Source organism: Papaver somniferum, chromosome 5 (genome assembly GCF_003573695.1).
Source record: "Papaver somniferum cultivar HN1 chromosome 5, ASM357369v1, whole genome shotgun sequence".
NCBI classification, from domain to species: Eukaryota; Viridiplantae; Streptophyta; class Magnoliopsida; order Ranunculales; family Papaveraceae; genus Papaver; species Papaver somniferum.
In genome coordinates, this window is record NC_039362.1 from 67,294,471 (window position 1) to 67,311,999 (window position 17,529).

The following is a 17,529-nucleotide window of genomic DNA, read 5'->3' on the forward strand; positions in this document are numbered from 1 at the left end:
TAGAGCACAATAGTAGCACAAAAAAATAGCAACCAAACTTTTTCAAGACAAAAAAAAATGACACTTGAAATGAATTTTGAACCAAACATAGTACTTAGGCAAGGCTTTCTGTAGACAATAGATTATCTATGAACGATAAGAGAATAGCTCAACTAAACAGAGTGCATTTTTCCAATAAGTATACCTGATTATTTGCATATTTTAGTCAAAAGGATTTTTATGAGTAAGATTTCAACCCTTGTGATTAATTAACATAAGTATGAGCATTATGCTCATCAAATGAATATTGTTCATGGTTAATCTTTTTTTTCCTTCTAATTTTCAGAGGTAACCCTTTTTGATGTGAAAAAGAATCGTAAAACTTATTGTCATCAAAGTATGAGACCAAGTTTGAATCCTTACCAGAAGAAGTTTGATTTTGACAGCCTATTGATAAGCTCATTGTATCCTTCAATTATCAGATTAAGGTTTCTCTTCATATCTCCAATGTTGTTTCCACCAACTGGTACCTTTCTCACATCATCATCATTATCCTTCACTATAGGTTGAGAAGAACTCTTCTGAAATCTCCTTGACCGATTTGTATTAATACTACAATTGGTTCGAACGTTGGATGGGCATATTGACCTTCCTGGAAGAATTCACAGTGTGAGTACTAAAATCGATAGGTTTAGACATTCGAATGTCAGTTACACCTTTGAGTATTAAATCTAAGGTCTGAAGTTGACCAAAGTAATTATCATTCAGCTTCAGTTTGCTCTTCCGTTGAAAATGTCCCTTTGAATCATAAAACATACATACTTTCTGATCATCGGAGTGATTGGAGTGTGTAGCATTAAAAACATCGTTAAAAGACTTCTTCCTTCCATGAGATGTGGTAAATCCATGATTAGTACCAACCACTTCTTTGCCAATAAGAAGGGTTTGTAGTTTAGCTTCTGAAGCTGGTTTCATTAGAGAAACATGATTAAGACTAGCAATGTTCTCTAAAATCGCAGCAGAATCAGAAGTAGTTGGTATGACTGACTCCATAGAATGACCTTTATCTTGAATAGAGAGATTAATCAATAGTTGTTCTATTTCAAGGGCATCTTCTTTGAGTTTAGCCTCGAGTAAGGTTCGGGGGAACAAACTACAACATTTTCCTCACGAAGGATCATTAATTGGGAATCACGATCTTTTACCATACCAACCATTGTATTGACATTGTATTTCAGCCTATTGATTTCAACTGCCTGGATTCTAAAAAGTTTTAGAATCGTTGCACTCTCTTGGGTTGCTTCCCTTTCTATTTCAGAATCAGATTCGTCAGTAAGAAAATCAAGGTAACACATATCACAACTTGTCTGTTTCCTAGGAACAAAATGTCCATCTATATGTAAGTCTGACAAGTATTTCTATTTAGTAGATTTCATAGAAACATAACTTTTGTCTTTGGTGATGCGTTTGTCATACATAACAATATTGTCCATAGAGTCAGATTGCTACAAACATAAACGTATGAGGTCTTAAACGTGTTTGCCTGCTCTGATACCAATTGAAAAAGCGGGGGTCTAACAACCGCACCCAATATTTCGTTTAGGCAATCTGTATGGACTAACACTATGTTTGTTTACTCCTGACTCATCTGAGTCGTCTGGATCTGAGTGAAATCACCTGACTCATCTGGATCTGACTCAATATGTTTGTTTTGAGTCAGATCTGACTCATCCGACTCAATAAACGTGAGTCAGTGGTTTGGTCTCGTGAGTCAGGGGTATTTGTTACCTGACTCAAATGAGTCCGAGTCAGGGGTTATGTCTGAGTCATAGATCGAGTCAGATCTGACTCAAAATGCAAAACAAACGGTCTGACTGCTGACTCGGCCCGAGTCAGAGGTTGACTAAGATCCAGACGCCGAGTCAGCTGCAAACAAACAAAATGTAACTCCAATATAATTCCAAGATAATCTACTAGACAGTCAGACTCAATCAAGGAAAATATATCCAAGAGTTATATCTCAGTTTCTCAAATCAATCTGCAATCGAACAGATAGAAATCTGTGAGCCGGATTAATATGAGAAACAACTTGAACGGTACCAAAGACCAATGTTCAAGTGTCAACCAATTGATATCAACAACCAAAGGTTGGATTATCTAATTGATTGAACTACGCACAACTTGTGATATATCAATCTGTGAGCTGGATTAACTATAAGACTTTTGTCTCAATAGGAGATAGAATAGAAATAGACTTCTGAGTGATAGATAAGTTCAAGTCTCTACATACCTTTTGTTGATGAAGTTCCACAAGCTCCCCTTAGTAGTTCTTCGTCTTCGATCGATGAACGCCGTGAAGTGTAAAGCTCAACTACACATTTTATCCTAATCCGAGACATAGCTAAGTAGACTAGAAATCAAGACTTATAATTTTGACACCTAAACTTGACAAACAAGCTTGAGATAACAACGCTTGCGAGTACAACCGAGCAGAGGAGCATTACGATCTGCGGCTCAAATGGTCTCTTATGAAGTCTCTATTGGTCTCTAACAGAGTTGTTAACAATCCAATTCTCGAGTCAGGTTTCCTACCTCTGGCACATTGCTTATACCGAGGTCTCATATTGTAGATGAAATTGTTTTTGGTGGGGAATCGGCTGATTTTGATTTGGAGAAGAAGATAATAAATTTGTGCTTTAACTTTGAAAGAGTTTATTATTTTTTTAATTTTTTTATTTTTAATAACGGTTGACTAATTAATGTAACGGTTAATTAGTTGGGTGATTAATTAGGAATAATTAGCAGAAAGGCGGTTATAATTTAGTTGAAAGGGTATTGATGTAATTTTAACAAGGACATAATAGTAACTTGAGTATCACTAAAACACCCCTTATCAGCTTTCATAGGATGGGATTAGCGCTCAGTATGCTCCAAAGCAAGGTATTGAAAGCGAGAAGCGTTTTTCATTTTTAGGAAGCGATGCGTATGTCGAAGCGTGAAGCGTCGCTTCATGGTTGATGTTTGCAGCGAATGTTTTCTTATAAATAAATTAGTCGTAACTAGTAATTATAAATTTGTTAGGAAAATAACGTCTATATAAATTTTATATAAGTCTAATATTATCAAAAGTAAAACGTGTGTACACCAGTTCAACCTACTCTGGGTGAGTGGGGAGGTGAGATGTACGGTTCCCCCTTAAAACATTCATATTTTACGCTTCACATGACCGCTTCGGAACGAAATGCCGAAGTTTGAAGCGAACGCTTCGCTTCACATAACCGCTTCAGAGTGAGGTGATGAAATTTGAGGTCAAGCATACGCTTTTAAAAACCACGCTCCAAAGGTCTTCATTACGCCCCAAATTAGGATTCCTGGTAAATTCGTTGCAGTCCCATTTCGGGGGCCCGTAGGTGTTCCCAGATCGGAGCTGGACTAATAAAAACCCGATCCATGTACTAGTAGAGTTTCTATTGTTTCTCATCTCGAACCTTTATTTAAAGGTAAAGTAGAACCCTAGAGGCAGCCGGATACTGAAAATCTTAAAAGGGAATCATCTGTTGGTAAGGAAAAGCGGCCATCACGATTGAAGAAGAAAAGCAGATCTTGGTAAAAAAAGATCAGATGAGAACTCAAATGGATGGACAAGGATCTGAAGGATCTGGAGATATAAGAGACACAAAGGTTGTGTGAGTTTACTCTAATAACTCTCTCTTCTCTATACTGTTTAGGATTTTATTAGTTTCGTAGGAATCATGGTTATCAAGTTATTTGAGAGTCCTTACTGGGCTAGCTAGGTCTTTTATTTTTCTCAATTAATCGATGAAATTGATTTGTCTCCATGAAATTACAGTTAAGGTTTTTCTTAAATTTGGTTACTGATCATCCCCAATCAAAGGATTTAGGTGTTTCGTTAGTCATCGGAGTTGATTACCTGAAATAGTGAAATATACTTTACCGATCCAACGACTCGGATTATTTATCTGGAATTCTATCTTATTCTGTTAATTTTATTTTACCCAAATGTTTGTTAAGGATTTAATTTGTTTTCTCAAGGTACTGTTTTCGATTTCTTCTTAGCTGTTTCTATATTTTTGCAGCTTAACTGGGATGGTGTGTAAAAAAGTCGAGATGACTGTGATCAGTGATATGGTTGGAGATCCGTGTACATGTGCTGTAACTTCAAATGTCACAAAAAGAAGTAGGATCACAAAAAGAAGTAGGAATGGCTCAGGTATGCGCAGTTGGTTCCTTTCTAAATCCGCTAGTATTCATGGATGTGTGGATAAGTATTAGAAATCAATAGTTTTGTGCGGGCAAAGGTCTGCTGCCTTAGCATTTTGCAATGTCCAGACTGAAGAAGAGTTGCATCCATCCCTCCAAAACATAGCAATTATTTGTCCTTGCCACCCTAGCTACCGCCAAATTACAATTTCTGGAAATCCACTAGGGATTGGTTGACAAATTTCTGAAAGCATCACTTATTTCCACAAAATTCAGCCTTTCTAAAAAACAAAACAAAAAAAATTGTCCACCACTGCTAGGGTATCTCACACCTTTGCTTGCATAACAGAAGCAAAGAGAAGAACTAGTTTGAGTTTCTTTTGCGAAATGTGCAGGCTTACTTGCATAATGTGCAGCCTTACTTGCATAACAGAAGAAAACACTAGAATGGGTTCTTCAAACCTAGCCCAATCCACCTGTTTCTTGGTTGTATGTGGCATAAAGAGTGTCCACTTGATCAAGTGAACCCGAGCAGTGGTGAATGGTCGAATTATCTCCACACTTACTTTGCAAGATTACCTCTGGTGTTTCAGGTTCGTACTGGTATTTGATTTTTACAGCAACAGTAAAACAAGCATGCCTCGTCCATCCAGAAGGCTGGCGAGAAGAAGAGAGAAGCCGAAGGAAGGCAGAAATTGCCAAGCGTTTGAAAATAAAGCTAGAGAGAGAGAAAAGAAAAAGAAGAAAGCATCAGATTGAAGACCACTAGGTGCTGCTCCACCAGGCTCTTGGGAGAAACTCTTTGATGTGGGTGCAACCTCGATGTTGGTGTGTGGTTGAATAGAAATGAGAAGAACGTGGCGTCCATCTTCAGATAAATATTTATGTGAATCTCTCTAGAAAGACCCCTTTCAACTTCTTAAATATGTTTTGCTTTCATACTAAGACAAGTTTGTTCTTTGGTTGGTTAATGTATAGTGAAAACTACAGGGAGACTCATTTTTCAGTTTTTCTCCACTGAGAAACCCACATCCAGAAAACTTCAGGCGCGCACCCATTTCATGTAAGAAAATTATTCTCAAACCCATAATTTATGAAATTCTGTTTTGTTCTTTTCCAGAGGAAAAAACTACTTCTTCAATTCGTTTTCTTCTTCTTCCCAAGTGTAAATCTTCATCTTCATCAACACTTGAATTATGATTCTTAGTGCTCACTCCCAATGGATCGATGACGGTGTAATTACGGTTTATAAAGGAGAGCTGCGGAATCCGTAAGGTTTTTAATCTCGGTTTATAAAGGAGAGCTGCGGAATCCGTAAGGTTTTTAATCTCGATCTCTTGATACAAATTATATCTTAGATCTGATTGATGCAACTAAGGTTGGTCTTATGGGATTGTGATTCAATTTGAGGTTTCTATATGATTTCCTTTACTGATTCGAAGGGTTTCTTTTGGTTTTCAAGTAATGGGTTTTTTCTCATAGAGAAACAAAATTCTCTTTTCCTCAGCTTCTATCAAACCGAGAAGGAGTCCATGGATAAACGGGGTCTGATGTTAATCGAAGTGGTTAGCAAAAGCAATTCTCGTTCATCTCTTTTTTTATCTTAGCATTTGAATTCAAGCTTCTCTTCCGAAATCAGCAACAACAACTCTCGGTATTGAGAGTATTAATGGCTGAAATTAGTAAGGCAGTAGTGATGGTTTGGCAACAACAGGTTTGGGAGAATTGATTTGAATTGAGTTGTAAGCAAAAATCACCAGCACTTTCACGTTTGAATTACCATCAGTGCTGCTCATATGGTTCGCAGAATTGTTTGAACGATGGGGGAATGAAACTGAAATGGGTTCATTGCTGTTTAGCCATGGATTCTGTAATGGCAGTCGAGATGGAATGGAGGTTGGTACATACAGTAAGGTGAAGTATTGAGCTGAGGTGTTGTTGTTCATAAGCCATGGCCAGAATGGTTGTCTGCAATGAGTTTTAGTGGTCGTCAAGGTCAGGTGGAGGATGTAATATAGAAGCCAACTGGAAATACAAGTTGTGCTCGAATTGATATGTATGCAAGCTTGGTTAGCAAGGAAGAAGAGTATGATGTTACCAATGGACAAGACTTTGATGTCTAGAAGGCAAGAAATACATAGTATGCGCTAAGGATGTTGCAGGTAATCCAAAAGATTTCATGTGTCTGCATAAACATAGTCGACCTGCAGTTTCCGAATCCAATGCGAGTATATATTAGACTGGACAAGTACAACAAATACTTCCTAGATTTGCTGATTAGAGCGCAATGAGTACTTTCAACACATGAAAAGAAAAGCTACTACAAGGACAACTAAGAAGATCCAGGTAGTTTATAATTAATCACATGTAGTTTTGCTTAAATCATTTTGCAGTTTAACTGTGCAAGTGGTTCGATCGGAATAGCTTCTGTTATAACAATAGTAGCACATAACAGTGAACGTATAAAACCAACGAAAACAAAGACTGCATAACTTGTCATGCACCTACAATAATATCTGTATAACATGTTATGCAGTCGTGAAAATGGATGCATAACTTGTTATGCATCCGAAAATATGGCTGCATAATGCAATACGCATCGAGAAAATTGTTGCACAATCTTTTATGCATCGAGAAAATAGATGCATAATGCATCTATTTTTTATGTACGCACTAATACAATGGCTACATAACTTGTTATAGATGCATAATTTGTTATGCAGTGGAGAAAATGGTTGCATAATTCGTTATGCGTCTGCAGAACGTGTTATGCATCTTTTTTTGTGGCTGCATAATAGTTATGTATCGAGTTTTCGAAAATTTTGCCTAAAATGATGATCACCTCAGATTTTTTTCGTGAAAAACAAAAATTTGATATTCTTGTTTGTACTCGTTGCGTAGCTCTCTTAAAAAGATTTTCAACGATATAAAATTTGTAAAATTCCAAGGCGCGGATTTTTAGATATGTTATGTCCAAGTTGTGTTGCCAATTATACCCCTGATGCATAACCCGTCATGCAGATGCATAATCCGTCATGCAGACATTTTTAATAATTTCATATAATTATGGGTGTCACGAACATAATTGTGGATGTCACGGTACCTAAAATTAATTGTGGGCATGACAATGAGAATATTATTTTTTTTCGGATCTCCCCTAAGTTTCCGTATATGAACTAGTCATTAAGCAGGGAATGGATGGTTTTTGAACTTAGCCCAGCATATTAACGTTCTAACTATATTAGTCCACTAGTTATCAAGCCAGGCCAATAAACACTTGAAAAATGTGAAAATTTTAGTTTTGTTTGCTTCCGCCGCCAGTCAATATAACTATATTAGGACTGTTTTGATTTTTAGAACTAGTAGCAATATTATGTTTCCCTTCAGGGCTGGATTGGCAAGATGTTCAATCATGTTGGTCGAAAAAAACTCTGGATAATTTAGATAAATTCCAAAGTGACTTTTGGTGACAAAAGAAAAACATTCCCTAAAAAAACTCTGGATAATTTAGATAAATTCCAAAGAGACTTTTGGTGGGAAAAGAAAAACAAAAAAAAGTGTTACTATCCTAAAGCTTGGCCTAGTATTACGAAAGACAGGCAGGTTTAGGAATTAGAATTCCCCATAAACATAACCTAGCTTTAATTACCAAGCTGTCGTGGAGGCTGATTCACAACCAGGATCAGCTTTGGGCAAAAATCCTTAAACATAAATACTTCAGAAATCATAACTCCTTAAAAAAAGATTAGAAAATACAAAATTTCTTGGATTTGGTCTAGTATTAGAAAAGAATTGGAAGTCACTTATTTGGTCGGACTTCTGGCCTCCTGATCAGTCTAGTCTTCTGAATCCTATCAATAATGATGTTAACACTTCCATTATGGTGAGTGATCTGATAAACACTAATGGCACTTGGGACATGAACACCATTTCTAGATATATTGATAAATATGTTTTTAATCCTATCGACTCCATAACTATAAATCTAGACAAACCTGATAAGATTAGGTGGCGTCCAACTAGATCAGGACAGCTCACTACTAAATCTGCTTATAATTTTCATTTTTGTTAGAGGGAGAGCAAAAGTAGATCCGAGGAGAGCAAAAATCGTATTCAACTCGGTAACTAGGACCGATTCCAACTATTCTTATGAGTCTGACAAAATTAACCTCACAAACACACACGAAATTTTTGCACACTTAGAAAAAACCATTTGACCTAATATTGGACCCCCCTTATCTTAAGACTGCTACTGTCACCAATTCGCCATTACCGCCTCATTTTTGTAATCGAACGACTCATCACATGTATCGTAATACAATTAATCGATGATACTTCAGGATGCAGGGTATGAGGGAGCTCCATTTACTTGGTCAAACAACAGACAAGGCAACGGAAATACATGCGAAAGGATTGACAGAGCTCTTACGTCATTCCTATGTATACAAAACTTCCCCAATACCAAGGTAAGTCACCTTCCTAGAGTAGGGTCAGATCACACTCCGCTCCTACTAAATTCTCACCCTGATAAACAATTGTTACAAAAACCTTTTAGATGCATTAGATCTTGGCTCTCTCATCCATCCATTTCCGCCTTAGTTGCCAATTCTTGGACACTCCCTTCCAATAGTGATCAAAATAATAACATATACTCCAAACTCCAACTCCTCTCATCAGACCTTTCTCAATGGAATTCAGATGTCTACGGAAATATCCACAAGAATATCAAATCTCTAAACAATAGAATTGATTCTCTTCACAAATCAGGTAATTATTCTGCCAATCTAGAAAAAATTAAAAAACTCCAAACCGAATTAGGAGATTGGTACAAGATCAAAAATGACTACTACCACCAACTTTCTAGGGACAAATTCTTTAAGGAATATGACCAAAACACCGAATATTTTCACGCTACCGCCTCAAATAGAAAAAGAATAAATGCAATTCATACCCTTAGAGAACCCTCAGGCCTATGGATTTCAGAAAGAGATCAAATCAACTCCCTTCTAATAAACCATTTCTCTCAAATAGGCATATCTCAGATCCCTAATTATGTGGAAGATTTATCCAACATTATTGATCCCTGTATTTCTGAAGAGGAAAATCTAGCTCTGACTTTGACTCCTTCAAAACAAGAGATTTGGAACACAATCTCTAATATGAACCAATGGGGGGCTCCAGGTCCAGATGGGTTTCAACCAGGCTTTTTTTAAAGCTAATCGGGATATTCTAGGGCCTGATATAATTCAATCGGTGCAAGATTTCTTTAAATCAGGAGCTTTAGACCCGAAATTAATTTTTTATTACATAACTCTTATCCCAAAAATATCCACTCCTCAAACCCCAGATGATTTTAGGCCCATTAGCCTGAGTAATACTATTTACAAAACCATATCAAAAATTCTTTTCAATCGTCTCAAACCAATTCTTAATAAAATTATTTCTCCGAACCAATCAGCTTTTCTCCCGGGTAGACAAATCACAGATAATATCATCATCGCACATGAGCTTATCCACACTATGAAAACATCGAAAGCCAAAAAAATGTCATTTTGATCTAAAATTAGATCTCTCGAAAGCTTTTGACCGGGTGGAATGGAATTTCATTAAAGCTTCCCTAACTGCTCTAGGTTTTAGTGAATCCTGGGTAAACCTCATTACGCAATGTATTTCAACCACCTCCTACTCCATCCTTCTAAATGGTTCTCCGGACCCTGCTTTCAAAACCTCCAAAGGGCTTAGACAAGGTGATCCCCTCTCCCCTTTTCTCTTCCTCATCTGCATGGAGATCCTTTCTAGACTTCTAGACAAAGCGGTTTCGGAAAGGAAAATATCCGGTCTGAAAATAAACAAAAACGCCCCCAATATTTCCCACCTATTCTTCGCAGATGACTGCTTTCTTTTCACAAAGGCAGACTTAGGGGAAGCAAAAAACCTTCTAGAAATCTTCTCCAGATTTGGAGAAATTACGGGTCAAATGATAAACCTTCAAAAATATGGAATTTACTTCAACCATAGAATTCATCCGAAACACGGAAAAATCATAGCCAAAATTCTTAAGGTTCCCTTAATGACAAAAAATGATAAATATTTAGGAACTCCTCTCTTTTTTGATAAAAAAAAGAAAATAAAATTTTGAACCTCTCCTACAAAAATATTATGCCACTTTACAAGGATGGAAATCAAAATTACTCTCTCAAGATGGAAGAACGGTATTAATAAAATCAGTTCTACAAGGCTATCCTACTTATCAGATGCAAATTCTGGATCTTCCTAAGGAAACTCTAGATCAAATGGATAAAATTCAAAGGGACTTCTGGTGGAATAAAGATAAGCCCAAAAAAAGAGGAGGTTATTTTAAAGCTTGGGTCAGCATATGCAAACCAATTTCTCAAGGAGGTCTGGGAATTAAAAACCCACATCAATTCAATATAGCTCTCTAACGAAGCTGGCCAGCAGACTTATCTCGGAACATGATCAACTCTGGGCTAAACTTCTGAAAGCAAAATACTTCCTCAATAGCCACCCATTGTAAGCTTCTAGAACTTCAAATTTATCATGGATTTGGACAAGCATACAAAAAGGGTTGAGTCTTATTAAAGGTAATTTCGTGTGGCAAGTCAAAAATGGGGCTTCGATAAAAATTTGGGAAGATAAATGGGTACCCAATGAAGACACCGGCCAACAACCGACTTCTACTCCTGATCCAGTCCCACAAAGAGTAAGTGATCTGATTACTCAAGATGAAAATTGGGATCAAGATAAACTAGATAATCTCTTCACTCCGGATAATAAATAAAAAATTCTTGCCATTTCTCCTAATACCCAAGAACAAGATACGATAAGATGGCAGCACCACTGCTTCGGTACTTTCTCAGCGAAAAATGTCTACAACTTCCTTATGAAAGAAGACCAAGAAAACAACAATACTATTGATTTTCCCTGGCAAAAGATCTGGAAAATCAAAGTGATTCCTAGGATTAAACTTTTTATTTGGAAATTAGCTCAGAAATCTCTCCCTACCAATGCTAGACTAGGAGCTCATAATAAATATTTTATTAAGGATTGCCTTATGTGCTGCGCTCAAACACAAGAAACAGAACAACACCTAATAAGATCTTGCCCTTTTGCTAGAGCTGTCTGGTTTGGACTATCTTTAGATGCAGTAAATTCAAGAATTAATTCAGATTCAATGGTAAGCTGGATTAAAGAGTGTATCACGGGACCAGATTTCACTAACTTATCAGATAAGATCGCAATAATCTCCTGGTTCATCTGGAAGTATATATGCTCAATAGTTTTTGACAAAATAAACCCAAACCCAAATTCTCTTATAGAGCAGATCAAAAAATTCTTACAACAATGTCCTCAAGAGAATATCCACAAGAGTAAAAGGATACAGCCATATATGATTTCCAAGGAAAAATGGACAAGCTTAACATCGACTGGATTATTTTTATAGATGCGGCTTTTAAGAAGGAAAATTCCACCATGGGATATGCTTTTATTCTTTATTCAGTGGACAATGAGTCTTGCATGCACATATCAGCTGGATCAGATAGGGCTACCTCGGCATTCCATGCAGAATCAAAAGCTTTATTCAACGCCTCTTGTTGGCTAAGTGAGAATATCTTATCCAGTGTCTCTTTAGTTACAAATTTCAAAATGTTAGCAGAGACCATCAGAAAGGAAAGCAATATCCCAGATTAGAATGCTGAGAATATCATCAAGGCGACTCATACAATTCTTCAAAAGCTCCCTCAAGCTCAGGTGCACTATATTAATAGAAGATACAACTCTGCAGCGGACCACATAGCAAACGAAGCTCGTGCAAAGAATATGAGGAATTTCTCAACACAAATTCAACTAAGGATTTCACAATCTAGTGTGATGTCCAATATTTTCGAAAGAAAAGATATTGTAAATCTTATGTACTTTATTGCTTGATTAATATATTACTTTTTCCATCAAAAAAAAAGATGATACTTATTAGTATATATAGAACCAATTGCACAAGCTCTCTTCGTATTAATTTCATGAATATATAAGTATCCTAATAGAAAAATCCATTTTTCGCCGGTTAGGATTATTGATTCAACATAGAATCTAAAATTCATACCATCGGTTTGTCATCAGAAATCATCGTTTTTGTTTGTTGTTTTTTTTTCATTGCGTCATAAAGTTTCCGAAGATATTCAAATCATTCTTTTCTATCATTTTAATCACCTTCAATGGGATTTAGAAGAATCTTTTGAAGGATTTTTTTAATGAGCTCAAAATGGAAAGATAGAGGGTCATCAATAAAGAGATCACAATCTCCTGATAAATTGATAAACAACTTGGAAAGAATAAAATACAAATTTTGAACCTGATTATAAAGACTTTGCTATAGAAATCGTGTGATATTTCTCCACTACCGTTGTTTGGTGGTGGAGTGGTAATAACATAATCGCATAATGGTGGTGATGAAATAAGAACGATACGTTTACAAATTCCTTTTTAGATTTAGGAGCGTGCCAGGAGTTTGTATTTGGCTGAGGTTAATATTGTCTAACTCAGGAAAATATTTGAAACCGATACTAATTACTGAGTCGGATACGGTTTTTGCTCTCCTCGAATCCACTTTTTCTCTCCCTCTAACAAAAATCTAATTTTCTGACTAAATTGAATATCAACAAAGATGAAGTTCGCTTCTGGAAATTCTGGATAAAACAGGAAATGGAAGAAACTGTCTTGCATGCAGTAGTTGAGCTTCCTGCCCTCTAGATGAAGCTAAGCAGGAATAGAAGCTCTGAGGTGGATGAAGGAGTTAAATCTCAACAACTTTGCCTAAATAATGACTGTCAGACGTTGGTGAAAACTATCAATGGAGAAATCAATCCCGAAGAACTGCCATGGAGAGCTCAAAATAGCATCGACAGATGCAAATTTTCGTTTCATTACTGTAATCCGACTACTTTTCTGTTTAAAACTAGGAAGTTTGTAGATGTTGAATATAGACTTGCAAAGGAAGTCAGAGTTAAGAAAGTGAAATACTTCTCCACGGAGGATATGTCTAGTCATGTAAAATCAGCTTTCTTAGAAAGGATCAAACTCAGTCTTGATCCCATCATCTGCAATATAAACTTCCTCTATAAATAAATAAAAGCCTTCTTTATCAAAAAAAAAAAAACTCGAAAAATTTATGAACTTCAATATGATTATGTATTGTAAGATAGTGCATCTATTTTCAGTCTTCCGCTGCCTAACGCAACCTTGAAAATCAGCCCTACCCTAAAGAAATTCTTGGTCTTGTCCCTGTCATTAAGTATGATTTTCATGAGTACTACCTCCACGGGATTGCTTGTAGATCTATACTGATAAACAAGTTCTTTGGTTGAAGAATGAACATCATAAAACGTTTCCCTAAAGAAGGTTGAGATTCACAGGGAACTGTTTGGAACACTTCATATAAAGAAGTGAGAACCCTAAGAAAATTATGCATATTACAAACATAATACGCTCTAAAAAAAACCAAGATGATACTATTTGAATTACCAAAACACCTACCATGTTACTTGGACTGCATAGAAACCATATCTAGTAAAAATGGGATAAAAACCCCATTTCCATTTAAAATCATTTTTTAGATTTTATAATTCCAATCTTGCCCTGCTTCGTATATGCATGATGTGTACAATGGCAAAATCATACTCCTTCCGTCCTAAATTAGATGACCTAGTTAGTTTTAAGTATAGTTTGAGAGACAAATCAATTTTAAATTTTACTAGTAATCATCCACTAGGGTATATTTGTAACAAATACTTAAAAACTCTCCTCTCTTCTCCTTACCTTCAAAATTATGCAAACTATAACTATATCATCTAATTTGGGACGGAATTATGCAAACTATAACTATGTCATCTAATTTGGGACGGAGGGAGTATACATGAATTGTGAAGATCATATCTATAGAGAGAATTCAAGATCTTATCTACCAAAATTTTCATGTATTTAGATTTTAGGGTTCAAATAAATCTGATTCTCCCGATTGCACCAATATTTCCAATTCATAAACTATTTTTATGTTCGATTCGCTTGGCTTAGTAAAGGGTGGACAACATCTGATTCTCCTTTAAGCTAAGCGTTGCCTCACGAAAACTTAGTATCCGTTTGAAAAACCATTTTACGAAAATCGAGTTTCCGTATGGTTTTGGACAAAACTTAGTTTCCATATCCAAGTTTTTTATTTGACACGCCTAGATTTTATGGGTTTCCAGAATCCCTATATATATATATGAGATATCGGATTTGAAAGAAAGTACACAGAAACTCAGCTCCGTATTTAGAATTCTGACTATGCAATGTCTATTTCCCATAGCGAGGTGTAATGTCTCTCATTCCGCTTGGTTACATTTAAGTTATAGCCAAGCGGAACTCCCGACTATAATACTAGACCTTATAAACTAAATTTGCATATGTATATTATAATTAAAATTTGTCGAAATAATGATGATAGGATTTGGAAATTATTGATGTTGTTTTCTTTCGACTGATTCAATTTCAAGGAGATGAAAAAAGATGGGATAGTTTTAGTGTTAGAGCAACGCTCGTTTGATCTCCTAAGTTTTGCTATCTCAACCTTTGTTGTCAATGTTAGATGAACAAAATTATATCTTGATTTCTAGTTTACTAGAGTCAAATCTTAGGATAGGATTAGAACATGTAGTTGAGTATCGAATTTCACTGAATTCCCTCGAAGATTGAAGACTAGAGCTCAAACGAAAACATTTGCGAGAACTTCATCAATAAAGGTGTGTGGCGACTGACTTATCATATTTATCCAATGCATGCATCCATACAATTAATCTTATGAGACCATGTCATGTAATTTTAGTAGATTTAATATTGTAATTTTTGTTTTTGAGTTTAATATTCCATAGAAGAAGTTTCGAGTTCAAGCTTGTCTCGTTCGCTATGTGATTCAACCAGCGAAAGTTCATACATCTTTAGCAAACTTAGTTAAGAACAGTATATGTTTAGTTAAGAACAGTATATGTTCACGAGCAGGATTGTAGCAGACCAGAGAATTTCGCTTCCAACGGGTTGGGTTACGACCCGCTTGGCCCGCTCCGACTCTCTGATACGCCACTCAAGAAACTAGACTTTCAAAATTTCGGACCAATTCGATTAAGGGTCAAGTAAATGTCAAAATAAAAATAAATTACTAGTGTACAGTGATCACTCTCATCATGCATATATACTTATATTCATAAAGCAATGGCAACAATATGGGAACAAGACTCGCTAGAATAATGTAGAGAAAACAGATAGTGTCATGACCACAAGCATTTAAAACTAGTAATAGAAAGCAACTGTCCATTGTGGTAGAAAACGATGAACCTAATCACTTAACGAAACATGAGAGATTAAACATGACTCAATCCTAAAGTTTAGTTCTGAAGCTGAAGGGACTGTGAAGTTCAAATATCTAATATATAAGGGTATCTAGCCATAGAGAAAGATTCCAACAAAATATTAAAACATAAATACAACTTCATTTCCCCATTAACGTAGTCGCCGCTCAAGCCAACCAACAACCAAGTCCATACTCTCACTAATTTCCACGAGATTCATTTATGCAATATGATCGACCAAGATTCTGACAACTAAACACATGACAGACAAATTACAACCACTACTGCAGAATCTCATCTCAAGTACGTTCGGTTGGTCTAGCAAGCGAACTATTGCAAGAATAAAATATCCACCACGATGAGTGCGACCAATTTCACTCACTTTGTCGTACAAAGTGGTCTAAAACAACGTTGCTGTGAACAACACAAGAAAGGAAAGTCATGATGCGATCAAAGCAGAAGTTCCCATAGAAATGACGCAAAAACCGTATATGTAAGGCAGTACAAAACTTGGTGTTCACTAACTAACAATTGATTAAGTCACATTATTATAATTAGTCTAATTTCATATTCCTTAGCAAAAACGGCATAAATCTTATAATTTCTTCGCAAGATCAGACTAAACGGAAGAACTACACCATCCACTATCACTTGGTAACACAACTAAAATCGATACTGCCAGCAACTAATTTCTAACTTAAAGTAAGAATGTTCTCTTAACATACAACTTATATATGTAAACAGTATAAGCATAGAACATTAGCGGTACAAATGCTATTAGTATTACATTCCACAAAAGAGTGCACCGGCAAAAGAAATTGCATTGGGTATTTATACGCAGCTCCAAACTTATAGAAAGAAATGCAGGCTGAAGCCTGATAAAGTATGATCTGTAAGTATATTATTCCACTAGTTTAAGAACATAAGCATATCAGTATGATCTGTAAGCACATTTTCTTATCATAAGATCATTTCTTAACTAATAATTTGACCCCGTATCGACCAGACAGAATAGAAAACCCCAGGTCTAAACATTAAGAGAGATTTGTATTCCGCATCACTACATAAATATTTAAGAGTACCAAGTATGATGCTTTATAAACTTCCGAAAGGCAACATTTCACAATTTTGACTCACTAATGACCCTAATTATCGCATCCCGTAAAACAATATAGCAAATTGGTCTTAATTGTAAGCAAGACTAAAATTACAAAAAGTCGTCCATCTGGACCATCTTATTGAAATGCTAAAATAGATCAAGGTACACAAGTGGTGCTTACCAATTATATGTCTTAGCTAGGTTCACCTTTTCAGTAGAAACCTTGAACCACCAACTAAAGAGAGCCATGATAGCTTTTCCAATGCAATCCCATCCTTCACGACAACTTTCAATACCAACTCTCCTCAATTTATATTAACTCAACTAACTTAGGCTACTAGTTAACTATTAAATAAATAGAACTAGCCAATGAGATAAGCACAAAGTGAACTGTGAGAGTTTTCATTTGCTCCCTTAATTTACAAATATCATAATGTCTAGTACTGCACATGCTTTTGCACGACCTTCATGACAACATTTTCAAAACGTAATGCGAGAATGGCTAATGCTCATTAGATTTTCATATAACTATTTTAACAAACACTTCATGTTCGCACTCTAAAATTCAAATCACAAATCCTACCAAGTCCAACACGTGATCAATAAGCATCTGCACACATACAAGTTAGGGGTTCCTGCGTCATTCTAACTACACGCATTCATATGATCATATAAACGGAAATCATCGTCGAGGCCATATGCAGAAACAACACCATTGAACATTTCTATATCATTTGTGCCAATTAGAAATGCAAACTGACAGAGAAATACAAGGGAGAGTATAAGAAGCATCAATTCTCACTGATTAACTTGCCACAGCTCTTTCACTAAACA

General features: G+C 36.0%; 1 protein-coding gene across 6 annotated transcripts; it reads left to right on the plus strand.

The window, feature by feature from the left end:
• The first annotated feature begins 3,457 nt into the window (after positions 1-3,457).
• On the plus strand, positions 3,458-12,049 carry LOC113281798. 6 transcript variants are annotated; one of them, XM_026530657.1, is made up of 7 exons: positions 3,458-3,660; positions 4,077-4,210; positions 4,794-5,086; positions 5,179-5,263; positions 5,408-5,519; positions 5,708-6,546; positions 8,541-12,049. In XM_026530657.1, the coding sequence occupies exons 6-7, from the start codon at positions 6,505-6,507 to the stop codon at positions 9,411-9,413; spliced, it is 915 nt and encodes a 304-aa protein (XP_026386442.1). In that variant the 5' UTR covers positions 3,458-3,660; positions 4,077-4,210; positions 4,794-5,086; positions 5,179-5,263; positions 5,408-5,519; positions 5,708-6,504; the 3' UTR covers positions 9,414-12,049. The 6 variants fall into 6 exon arrangements, with proteins under 6 accessions (XP_026386442.1, XP_026386440.1, XP_026386441.1 ...); XM_026530655.1 differs by having other exon boundaries at positions 4,794-5,263; XM_026530656.1 differs by having other exon boundaries at positions 4,794-5,263; positions 5,408-5,514.
• The last annotated feature ends 5,480 nt before the right edge of the window (positions 12,050-17,529 follow it).